The sequence below is a fragment of the Lagopus muta genome, chromosome 1 (genome assembly GCF_023343835.1).
Source record: "Lagopus muta isolate bLagMut1 chromosome 1, bLagMut1 primary, whole genome shotgun sequence".
In the NCBI taxonomy this organism is placed as follows: Eukaryota; Metazoa; Chordata; class Aves; order Galliformes; family Phasianidae; genus Lagopus; species Lagopus muta.
The window spans coordinates 133,852,615-133,864,382 of record NC_064433.1 but is presented as its reverse complement, the minus strand read 5'-3'; the positions used below and the strand labels follow the sequence as shown (position 1 = coordinate 133,864,382).

The 11,768-nt window shown below is 58.3% G+C and overlaps 1 protein-coding gene and 1 long non-coding RNA gene across 3 annotated transcripts in view; one reads left to right on the top strand and one right to left on the bottom strand.

Annotated features, from left to right (window-relative positions):
• Nucleotides 1-658: 658 nt before the first annotated feature.
• On the bottom strand, nucleotides 659-2,542 carry POU3F3 (POU class 3 homeobox 3). The gene is given in 2 exon segments (XM_048953361.1): nucleotides 659-2,437; nucleotides 2,439-2,542. Coding segments are annotated over 2 exon segments (1,335 nt in total). The 3' UTR covers nucleotides 659-1,206.
• A 2,904-nt stretch (nucleotides 2,543-5,446) lies between these two features.
• LOC125701710 (uncharacterized) overlaps nucleotides 5,447-11,768 on the top strand; it is a 39,053-nt gene continuing 32,731 nt past the window's right edge. The window contains exon 1 of one of the 2 annotated variants that reach the window (XR_007380335.1): nucleotides 5,447-5,678. This is a non-coding gene — a long non-coding RNA (uncharacterized LOC125701710). The remainder of the gene's footprint in view (nucleotides 5,679-11,768) is intronic. The other variant, XR_007380336.1, reaches the window with a different exon arrangement.

The window sequence follows — 11,768 nt, the reverse complement described above, 5'->3', positions numbered from 1 at the left end:
CAGTCCTTCTATGGAGCTCCAACTTTAGGGACCAGCGGCCTCTCCACCCCCCCTCCCCCCTGGTTTCTGTCTGTCCACCCCCCCCGCCCCCCTCCCACCCCCCCTCTCCTCGGGGTCAGTTCGGTGTGTGGGCATGTATTCCCATAGTTTTGTTCTATAGCTATACCTATATATATAGATAAATATATATATATGTATTTGCCTCCCTACGCAGTCTGCTTGTTTTTAGTGCTGTGTGCATATTTTCATTATTATTATTATTATTTTTTTTTTCTTCCTGGAAAAAAACAAAAAAAAAAACAAAAAAAACAGCAAAACAAAGTGGCCCTTCTCATTTTGCAGAATGTATCACTCCATAGATATCTATGTTCTCAGAGTGGGTGTCTGCCTTGCACCAAAATCCTACGGTTTGGCCAAGGAAAACAGAGGTGCTGGCACGCAGCAGGCCCCCCTCTGATTGATCACATCGCTTTGCTTCTGCTTCCCTTTCTTTTCTTTTCTTTCTTTCTTTCTTTTTTTTTTTTTTTTCGGATCGCTCCCATTGTGAAAAATCAAAATTTAAAAAGAAAATTAAAAAGAAAGAAAAGAAAGAAAATAAAGGAAAAATTAAAAAAAAAAATTAAAAAAAAATAAAAAAGGAGGGAAGGGGTAGAAGAAAAGGAGGGGGGGGGGGGGGGGAAGTTTCCTTGATTGAGAGAAGAGCCCTTTGGGGATAGGGGAGAGCAAGGGGGGGAGGAGGGGAGAGGTGCAGACCCCCATCGCTGCGAGAGGGGCTCAGGGGGAGATGGGGGGAGGCGAAAAGCAAAAACCCGAACAGAAACCCAAGGCAGAACCCACCCGGCCGAGCCCTCTTCCCACAGCAGCCCCCGGCACATCTGCAGTTTTGGTGCATTACGCATCTCCACCCCGTTCTCCCCAACGCAGCGGAAACGCTCTCGCTCGGCTCGACCTTTCCCGGCGCTCCCTCTCGCTATCGATCCCGTATGGACAGATAGATCCAGGCGCCCGCCTCTATCCGTACATATACCGACACGGGCGGCCCGAGCGAGCCCGGACCGCGCGCGCGTGTGTGTGTGTGAGTGCGTGCGTGCGTGCGTGTGAGTGTGAGTGTCCGTGTCCGTGTGTGTGAGCGCGGCGTTCGCCACCGCCGCCGCCGCCCGCCGCCGCCGCCGGAGCTCTCCCGGCCCGGCCCCCGCGGAGCCCCGCTCACTGCACGCCGCTCTGCAGTCCGTGGTGAGGGGGCGGCGTGTCGGAGCTGACGGCGCCGACCTGCGAGTAGACATCGTCGGGGGTCTGCTGCTGGATCCCCGGCGGGGTCATGCGTTTCTCTTTCTGCCTCCGATTGCAAAACCAAACCCTGACCACCTCCTTCTCCAGCTGCAGGCTGTCCGCTAGGTTCGTAATCTCCTGGGCGGAGGGCTTGGGGCATTTCAGAAAGTGGCTCTCCAAGGCCCCCTTGACACTCACCTCGATGGAGGTCCGCTTCTTCCTCTTCCTGCCCTGCGCCGCGATCTTGTCGATGCTGGTGGGGCTGCCGGTGGAGGAGTCGGCTTCCTCCAGCCACTTGTTCAACAAAGGCTTCAGCTTGCACATGTTCTTGAAGCTGAGCTGCAGGGCCTCGAAGCGGCAGATGGTTGTCTGCGAGAAGACGTTGCCGTACAGGGTGCCCAGCGCCAGCCCCACGTCGGCCTGCGTGAAGCCCAGCTTAATCCGCCGCTGCTTGAACTGCTTGGCGAACTGCTCCAGGTCGTCCGAGGTCGGCGTGTCCTCGTCCGAGTGCGCCTCGTGGCTGTTGACGGCACCGTGGTGCGGCGCGTGGTGCCCGGGGTGCGGGTGGTGGTGATGGTGGTGATGCCCGGGGTGCTCGCCCAGCTCCGCCGTCTCGCCGCCGCGCACCAGCCCGGGGTGCACCAGGCTCTGCCCGCCGCCCGCGGGGCTCAGCATGCCGTTCACCGTGAAGCCCCCGGGCTGCGAGTAGAGGAGCGACTGCTGCTGCTGCTGCCCGCCGGCCATGGCGGGCAGGTGGGCGGCCGCCGCCGCCGCGCCCCAGGCCGCGGGGTGCCCCTGGTGCGGGGGGCCCAGGTGGGGCGGCCGGTGGTGCAGCGCCGCGCCCGCGTGCAGCTCCTCGCGCCCGCCGCCGCCCTTCACGTCGGGCGGCGGCGGCGGCGGCGGCTGCTGGGGGCTGCCCGTCATGCCCACGGGGCTGCCGGACCAGGGCGAGCCCGCTTCGGCGGCGGCGGCGGCGGCGGCGGCGGCGGCGGCGGCGGCGTGGGGCAGGGCCGTCACCCACTGGTGGGCATGGCTCAGCATATGGCCGCCGTTGCTGGCGGCCATGGCGCCCGGCATGAAGTCGCTCTGGACCATCTTGGCCGCCGGGTCGCCGCGGTAGCCGCCCGCCACCGAGGTGACGGCCACGCCGCCCGGCTGCATGCCCCCCGCCGCCGCCGCCGCCGCCGCCGCCACCCGAGTCGGCGTGGACGATGGAGCCGGCCGCCAGGATGCCGTTGCCGGGGAGGTAGGGGTTGGAGGTGGCCGCGGCCATCCCGCGCCCGCCGCCCGCCGCTCGCCCCCGCCGCGCCGCCGCCGCCGCCGCCGCCGCGCCGCCGCCGCGAGCGCCCTTGCCCGGCGCTGCCGGGGCCCGCTGCCGGGGCCGCCGCCCGCGCCGCCGCCGCCGCCGCCTTCCCAGCGTCGCCGGGGCGCCGGGCGCGGGGTTCACCTGCTAGCGCCGCGCCGCGCTCCGCTCCACCCGTCCGCCGGCCGTCCTGCGCTGGGCGAGCGCCGGGACTGCTCGCCTGCTGCCGCTCGGTGCTGCCGGTGCCGCCGGGGTGATGATGGTGGGGTCGTTGGTGGTGGTTGTTTGTTGTTGTTGTTGTTGTTGGTTGGTTGTTGTTGGTTTTTTTTTTTTTTTTTTTTTTTTTTTTTTGGCTTTTCTCTCTCGTTTTCCGGGGGGGAAAAAAAAATAAAAGGAGATTCGCGCTTTTCTCTCCTCCGCCTTCTTCTCGCCCGACTTTGCCGCCGCTCGCGGGGAGGAAACCAAACAAAGGCTAAAAAGCGGCCGGGAGGGGGGGGGGGGACCGGCGAGCCCCCGCGCTTCGCCCCGGCGCTCCCCTAGGAGTACATCTCCGCCGCGCAGCCTTCCCCGCTCCGAGCGAAACTTTTCCTCCTCTTCCTCCTCCCGGCGCGGAGCGGGAGGGGAGGGGGGGGGCGGGGGGATCTCTCGTCCTCTCTCTCCGGCTCTCCTCTCCTCCTCGCTCTCGGTTCGCTCTTTTATTCGCAAGTTTCGCCGGCGTCCGGAGCAAACTTCCCGCGGTGATGCTGCTGGCGGTGATGATGCATTTCTCAAAGTTGCGCCGCCGCCGGAGCGCTCAATGCCCCGCGCAGGCAGCTCCTCTCCGCTGCCCTTTCTCCGCAGCCCCGGCCCGAGCCAGGCATGGTCTCTCCCTACGTCTCCTCGAAGCGTTCGGATTAAGAAAAAAGGAGAGTAAAAAAAAAAAAAAAAGTCAACAAAAAAAAAAAGAAAAAATCCCAAAGTTGGGTTCTCTCGGCACCCTCGCGGGTTGTTTCTCCCTCTCGCGCGCTCTCTCTCTCTCTCTCCGTTCTCTCTCCCGTTTCGTTTCGCTTTTTTTTTTTTTTTTTGGTGTTTGTTTTGCTTTTTTTTTTTTTTCGCTTTTTTTTTTTTTTTTTTTTTTTATTTTAATTCCAGCAGTTGGTCGAGGGAGGAGGAGGAGGAGGCGGAGGAGGAGCGCCTTTGCCGGAGAGGTGTGCGTATGTGTGTGTGCATATATGGTATCCTTTATACACTAACTCCGGCGGGGAACTTGGCTGCCGGGCTGGCTGCGCGCACTGCCGGGGCCGGAGTCCCGCCGCTCTCCTCTCCCCGCCTCCCTCTCCCGGGCCGTGCCCGCTCCCTCCCCTCCCTCCTCCCGCCCTCCCCGCTCGGGGCCGCCCGGCCCCGCTGCTCGGCGCCCGCCCGCCGCCGCCCCCGCCGATTGGCCGCCCGCCCCGTGACGGACAGCGCGGCCCCCCTTCCGCCCGTTCCGATTGGCTGCCTTTTAATTTAGGCAAAGCTGGAAGTGCCCCCCCCCCTCTCCCCCCCCCCCCGCTTCTCCTCTCCTTTTTTTTTTTTTTCCCTCCGCCCCCCTTTCCCCTCCCTCCCTCCTTCCTCCCATCCATCCGTCCCTGCCCTCCTCCCCTTAACTCTTCGCGCCCGGCGAGCGGGGGGGGGGGGGAGGGGGGGGGGCACCATAATTAATGACAACAACAATAACAGCAGCACCAGAGACAACAGCACCATCACCACCTTTATGCTCCCCCCCCCCCCCCCCAAACCTACCTTTTTGCCCTCCCCCCCCCCATTTCTCCCGGGATGCTTCTCCCTCCACCCCCCGATTTCATTCTTCCCCCTATTTCTCCCTTTGTCTGCCCCCGGGGCCGCCCCGTCGGGAGGGAAAGGGGTGGGGGGAAAGACAGGAGGGAGCCCCGAGCGGGCGGAAAGGGTTAAGGGGGGCGGGGGAAGGCGAGATGCGCCCAAGCGGAAACGCCGCGCACGGGCGGCCTCAGTGAACCGAGGGGGAAAAAGAAAAAAAAAAAAAAAAAAGAAAAAAGAAGAAGAAGAAAAAAAGGGAAAGTGGCGACGACAACAACAGCGCGGGCGGACGGAGCGCTCCGCGGGGACTGACAGCGCAGGGGCTCCGTTCGGACGTTCGGTGTTCCCACGCCACGCGTGTGCGCCCCGGGGAGTGGGGGAACCCCGCGGGGAGAGCGGTGGTGAACCCCGACAGAACGAGGTTGGGTGGGGGATGGAACGGGGTTACTTTCCGTGTCCCCAAAGGTCTTCGGTTTTATTTCTTAAAATCCATAGCAAAGCCCCAACACAGATTCCATTGACTCAATGGGAGATCTCCAGGTGCAGCCGCTCGAGCGCTCCGTGCCAGAGCCCCGTGTTTTCCTTTCCAGCCGATTTTGCTTGGATCGGGCTCAAAAAGCCGAGCGAGTCTCGTGGTTTTGTTTACACTGAATGGGGAGGATAGGAGCGGTGCCATGGGGCCGTCTTTCATTAATATACAGTGAGGATTTTGTCTAAATTACCGCTATGAATTTCACAGTGCGCGCTTTCAAAAGCCGTCTCAGGTGGCCCGATGGAACGTGATAGCGCCTCTGCAAACAGATCCACGTCTGAACATAGAGGGAGGGGGGAGGGAGACCCTCCCCCCCAAATAATAATAATAATAATAATAATAATAATAATAATAATAATAATAATAATAATGTTAAAAACATACCCCCCCCCTCCCCCCCACCTCCCTCCCGAGAGCAGCAGCAAAATAAGGCTGCGGCGGGAGCAGCGCCTTTTATTTAAAAGAAAAAAAACCCCAACTTAGTTCCCCAACTCTTCCCGCCCCCTCCCTCGCGGAGTGTGATTGTTTTGTCTGGAAAAAAACCCAAAGTATAACAAGGGGAGAACAGTTAGTGCTGATTTCCATTTGCATAAATTTTCATATATTTTGGTGAAAATAATAGACGGGCGGCGAGAGCGGGGCTCGGCGGAGTCAGTGAGAGGGAAAAGCGGAGCGGGGAGAGCCGCGCTGGAGCCGAGAAGGCGCGGTGTGCCCCCGTCACCCCATTAAAACCCCAAATTAAAGCAAAAACGTATCTCCTCAGTGCTGCGAGTGCGCTCGGTAAGTGCTTGGCATTTTTTATCTACTTTTCTTGTCTGTTGGATGGGTGTTTTCAACAGCTTTAGGACAAGGCGGAGAAATCCACGGCAACAGCCTTTAAAAAAAAAAGAAGGGGGGGGGGGAGAAGGAAAGAAAAAGGGGGGAAAAAAATCTCCACCAAACTGCACCGTGGTGAAATACTCCATCCAGCGCGGATTGGTTCCAGCGCTCGGGTGGCACAGCTCTTCCTCGGGGCTGGGGAGGCTGCTGGAGGCTGCTTCACTTTTCATTATTGTAACGCTCTGACCTGGGGTGGGTGGGGGGCGGGGTGGGGGAGGTGGGACTGGGGGGGGGGGGGGGTTGGGGAGAGATGAGGAAAGGTCTGGAAAATGCACCTCGTTATGCGTGCGGAGGGCAGCGCGAGGGCGCGGGCCGGGCCGGCACCTGCTGCTCTGGGGGCGCGCAGAGGGTGAACGACGTGAGGAGGGGGTTGTGAGGTCCGGGGGTGGGAGGGAGGTGAGCAGAGAGAGCAGAGCTCCTCGCTCAGGCCCGAAGGTGCCGGGACAGCGTGCCCAAAGCAGAACCCAGCGCTTGAAGTCAGTGCCGTCGGTACCGCGCTGTATAATGTAGGGTGAAAGCAGTAGGCCCTGTAACGCGCTTGAAAACTTCTCCCAGCTTCGATATCCCGTGACGAGACTTGCCTTTATTTTCATTTTTCTGCACTATTTTCAATACATAGATATATTCCCCACCCCCCCTCCCCCCCCACCCCAGCTCCCCCCTACCTCCACCCTCCTCCCCCCCGCCGCTGCTCTTTTGGACGCACGATCCTCGCCATCACCCTAATTCCCTCGCATGAGTCCTTTGGCAGCGGTCGATGGGCAGATCAATGGGGGTTGGGGGGCCCGGGAGGTGTCGGTTTCCGCGCGGGGGGAGCAGAATCGCTCATTTTCCACTTCTCGCCGCCGCCCGGCGCTCCTTTGAGCGGGGTTAACTCTGTGCGCTCCATCGGAACAGATGCCGCATAGAGCTGCTCCCTCCCGATCATTTGTTTCCTTGATGGGGGAACATTTCTGAGCAGAACATATTGGTTGCCATAGAGAAAGAAATAAAAGGAAGAACACTAGTCACATTAAGCTATATGTTTGTGCACTGGGCTTTAGATAAAAGGGCCCCAGTTCGGCCAAAGAGAGCGCAGCCAAACCAGAGCCCCTCCGCTTCCCCCGAACCTCCTCGCTTTTCTCGGGGACTTTTACAGTTGAAACATGGAAGCTAATTTTATTGGTCCTCGTTAATTTTATACGACACGGCTTGCTGCACAAAACCAACTTTCCGAGAGCTCCCGGGGCGGCGGGAGGACGCCAGGGGGCGCCGTGGGGCCCCTCCCGGCCCCGCTCAGCCCGGCACGATGCGGTGCGGTGCGGTGCGGTGCCGGCACCCCTGGGAGTGCGGGGGGTGGAACTGCGGGACTGGGGGGTGCGATACCTCCGAGGGATCCGAGGCCGTCAGGGGAGTCAGGGCACCAATTGCACACAGGGTTTGTTTGTTTGTTTGTTTGTTTTCTTATTATTTATTTTTTATTGTCCAAATAAAGCGCTTAAGCCTGGAGAGATGCAATAAAACGTCCTTTTAATTTTTTTTTTAATTTCTTTTTTAGAATATTTAATATCTAATGGCTGTGATAAACCAGGAAAAGTAGTGTTCTTCTTATTATTTTTAATTTTTTTTTTTAAATTGTTTTTTATGCCATAAGCTGATGGCCCTTCCTTTCCACCCCTCCCTCTCTCTCCCCACGCTGAGGGAGCAGCTGGCAGAGCCCCCTCGGGCCCCCCCGCCCCGAGCACAGCGTGTCTGGGACCGCAGGCATTAAACCTGGCTCAGCCCGACGGCGCGCACGGCGCCGCGTTTCCCTTCACCAACGTGCGTGGGCTCAAGTCGCTGTCCCAAGAATCCGCTTCCCAACCCCGTTTCACTCCCATAGTGGTCATAAGAGGGGACGGGGGTGACACACGCAGCGCTTTGGGTCATCACTGTAGCTTTGGTCCAGCACCTGCAGGGGATGTCCCGGCGCCCCGGGGGGGGATTTGGGCCTCTTTGTCGTCGTCCCCCCTTCCTCCGCCTCGCCGGAACCTCAGCAGTTTCCGAGCGAGTGGGAAAGTTCTGTTCCTCTCCTCCATCAGGGAAAGCCCCATTGGAGCCCTGGAAACAGTACAGCCCGTAAACGTAGAGAGATCCTGGCGGGATGGAGCAAAGAAAGTGAAAGAAAAAAAGAAAAAAGAAAAAAGAAAAAGTAAGCAAAGAGAAAGCACGGCCCATGGGAGTATGCACTTTTCACGTGAAGTGTCCGTGGGTTTTCATTTGGGAAACGGAGTGAAGACTCTGCGTGCACTGACCGTGCCGGGAAAGCTTTTGAGATAATGACGTGAACAAAACTTTCCACCTCCCGCTCTTGGGAGCGATGTTCCACACGGGGAAAACACATGGCCAGGGCGCATTTCCAGCAGCAAAGCAGCCGCTGCCCCTCGACGGTCAGCGAACTCCCAGAGCGGGTGGCTTTGGAGACCACAAAGCTCCCCATCCCGCGAGCGCCGGCTTCTCCCCTGGGCTGTCTCTGCCCCTGCGTCTGGCACCGGCCCGAGCAGGGGTGAGCAGCAGAGCTGAAAGCGAGCAACAAGTTCGCTGAACACGGAGTTATTTCGATGGCTCCGCTGCAGCGGGCCGCGTTGGGGCCATGCCCGAGGTGGTGAGGTGCTGCAAAGAACCTCCTTTGGCCTTCCATTAGCAAAGGTCCGTTTTGCCCGACGGGACGTCTTTGCTAGACGGGCATCTGGAAACGGAGATCGGGGACAGGAAACGTATTTAGCAGTCACTTACTTACAGAGGGAAGCGATCAGCTATCCGCTGATAGAACCGTGGAGACCCACAGCCTAATTAGCATGTACAAATTAAAATGTTAAACGTAAGGATACCTCCCGCATACAGCACTGTACGTAAAGCCCAGCCGCGCGGAGTGCGGCGCTGCGTTGGGAACGCGGCGCGGGGTGCCCCGCAGCTCCGTGCCACCCTTGGTCGACGCGCTCCGCTCCGCGTTGCCCAAACTCTCCCGTGCCGAGTCCGTGCTGCTCATGGCTGCGGGAGGATGGACGGCGCTGCCCGCTCCGGGGCAACAAGAAAATACACGCATTATTCACGCCAACAACGATAAGCACAATGGGATCGGTCCCTTTATTGTGAAAGCTCCGCTCTGCACCTTCTTTATTGTTTTGAGAGTCACAAAGCATTTCTGGTTTTGTGATACATTAGAGCAATAACGCGCAAAGCCAGAGAGGCTGTAAAGCGGGGTCCGTCCTTCGCAGCTCCATAACTGCGCAGTTTCCCGAGGTGCCGTGCCAGGGCTCACCCCCATCCTGCGATGAAAGTTGCCCAAGGATGGAAACAGTCTCCACTGACCCGCGGTACACGGGATGGAAACCCAGTGCTCCCTCCGACGTTAAAATCTCGGGGCCGTGCTGTTACCCAGCAGCTCCTCGCACATGCACGTTTGTGTTTATAGGAATAATTCTGCACGTAGGAACATAAAAAAGGGGATTTGCAAGTTGGAGTCTGTCTTAAAAGACGGTGAAAACCGTAGCCCCGCTTTTATGAGACATGATAGCATTCCCATTTGCGTGCTCGCCATCTCAATGGCGTTTCACATGTGAATAAAAAAGGGGGGGGTTGGGGGGGAAGAAAGATCCATATGCACTGCATAGATTTTTTTACGCGCATAGGGACGGGCAGTCTCGTAGTGGATAAGGAGGAGAATTGTGGCGCACTAGAAAGCAGTCCGGACGCAGTTTGGCGGCTCTGCTCTTATTATTACAATTTTTGCCGTCTGAACTTGGCCATTGTGTGAGGAGCGCGGTGCAGATTGCGGCGGGTCGACCTGGAAGCTGCTCTTTTTGGCACCGCACACAAACACGCACACGCTGCCGGCTCCGCTCTCCGTGCGTGAATGCAGCAGCCACGCTTTTACCCTGCTTTATTTATTTATTTATTTATTTATTTGATCTCCCTGTATTTGGATTGATTTAACCCGCTTGGGGCTTTCACTAGCCGTGCCTTGAGTTTCTACGTGCGCGTTTCACACCCGCTCCCCCGATCTATCCATTTGCTCTGCTGCGGGGGTACTTCGAAGCTTTCGTGACGCGTTGCCCCGCAGCTCCGCTCAACTCCACCGCAGCCCAAAGTTAACGTTATCGCTTCCCCCTCACCCCGCAGAGGATGGAACCCCCCTGGCCCGGCGGGAACGGGGTGCAGGGGTGGAGGGATGTGGGGAACGGAGAACGGAGCCCGTGGTGGGAGGAGAGGGAGAGGGAAGGGAAGGGAGAAGGGACACGCACTCCAGGCACGCACAACACTGCACGCCTGGTTTTGCCCCCTTCTTTCTTTTCCATCCCCCCCCTCTCCCCCCCCCCCCCCCCCCCCCCAACATCCTTCTTTAACCAGCGCCTGACAACGCGTTTAAGGCGTGTTAGCTGGACTCCCCGACCAGCACGCAGAGACGGAACTGCATCGTTTTTCATCAGGAAAGAAAAGAGGGAGGGAGGGAGAGAGGGAGGAAGGGAGGGGGGGAGACCCCCAGTGAGGACGCTCAGCCACCGCAGCGCTGAGTCACCGCGTCGGGGTCAGCGGTGTGTGCGCCCAGAGCAGCGCCCTGTGGTGAACCTCAGAGCACCCACCCTCATCTGCCCCCGGGTTTGACAATTCACACTCGGAATAAAGTAGCCCACGCGTGGCCTCTGTCACTATCCTTGGGTGCAGTGAGACCCGCATGTTTGGGGTAGAAATAATCATTAAATTGCCGTTTTGACCGCTTGGGGGTGAAGGGAGGGAGGAGCATCGGGTCACCTGGTGCTGGCCCCTTGCCCTGGGCGTGTGTATTCCCCCAGACCCACGTGAATAACACAACAGCCCCTGGCAGCCTTTGGCACGGACAAATGGGGGTGGCAGTGGCTGGAACATCCCAAAAGGCAGAAAAATGGATTCATGAATTCTGACCACACTCGCTGGGAGAGCCTCCAGCCCGGGGGGGGTCACAGCCTGGAAATCGGTTTGCAACGAGGCCTGCAGTGGGAAACAAAGAGACAGAAGTGCTGTGAGCCCACGGAAAGCTGCAATACAGAGAGGCATTGAGCTCCCCGAGATGCTGCGGCTTCTCAGCGGGGAGCAGCGCGGTGTCCTTTTTGGGCTGGCTCCGTGCAGCCGAGGGTTGGGCCGTACAGCCCGCTCTGAATCGCGGGCATTGTGTGCAAATGAATGAGCGCACATTGTTTTGCAGCGCTGCTATTGTGCCTGGGCTGGGGGGAGGCGGTGGCAGCGTTCTGTGCGAGCGTGGCCGTGTGTTTCCTAAAGGTGAGCGCGGATTGCAAGAGTTGCTGCTCTGTTGTTGTTTGTCAAACAGGGCCCTTCTCCAGGGAGAGGGGCATGTGGCGGATCCCAGCCTAGGATTACATTAATCAAAGCATTATTTCCCCAGGGATGCCCAGCACAAATGATAGTAAATCCTAATAAAATTGGATCGCTGAGAAATGGAACGCTTAAAGTAATCTGCTCTGCCTGATAAAAACTTCAAATTTAGAAGATATTATGCATCCCCACCCCCAAACACCTTAGGTATCATCCCTGCGTGTGTGCATTATACATCTATCTGGAGGAGAGAAATCACTGCTCGGTTTAACAGGGCCACCGCTATTGGATATGTACATATCCATAGACATGTGTGCTTGTGCACATGTGTTTTGCACACAGGCAGGGGCACAAATAAGCTGCGTGCATGTAGCAATGATGACAGTGGTCAGTATGGGGATATGTCCCTTTTGCAGTGGCAGGTGCTCACTGTGGGCCTCTGTGATGGCACCTGCGATCCCCACTCAGAGCAGCCTGACTGAATGCCAGGGTGGGGAAATAAGTACAAATACACAGACGAGAATGCTTCAAAAAGCCTTTGGGAAAATGTCTTCCAGAGGGAAAATGCCTTGGACTGGGGGCGTGAATGAAAGAAGGGAACAGTCGTTTTGCTGGGGACACATGGCTTGCCATGCACGGCCCCTATGGCCATACCGCCACCAT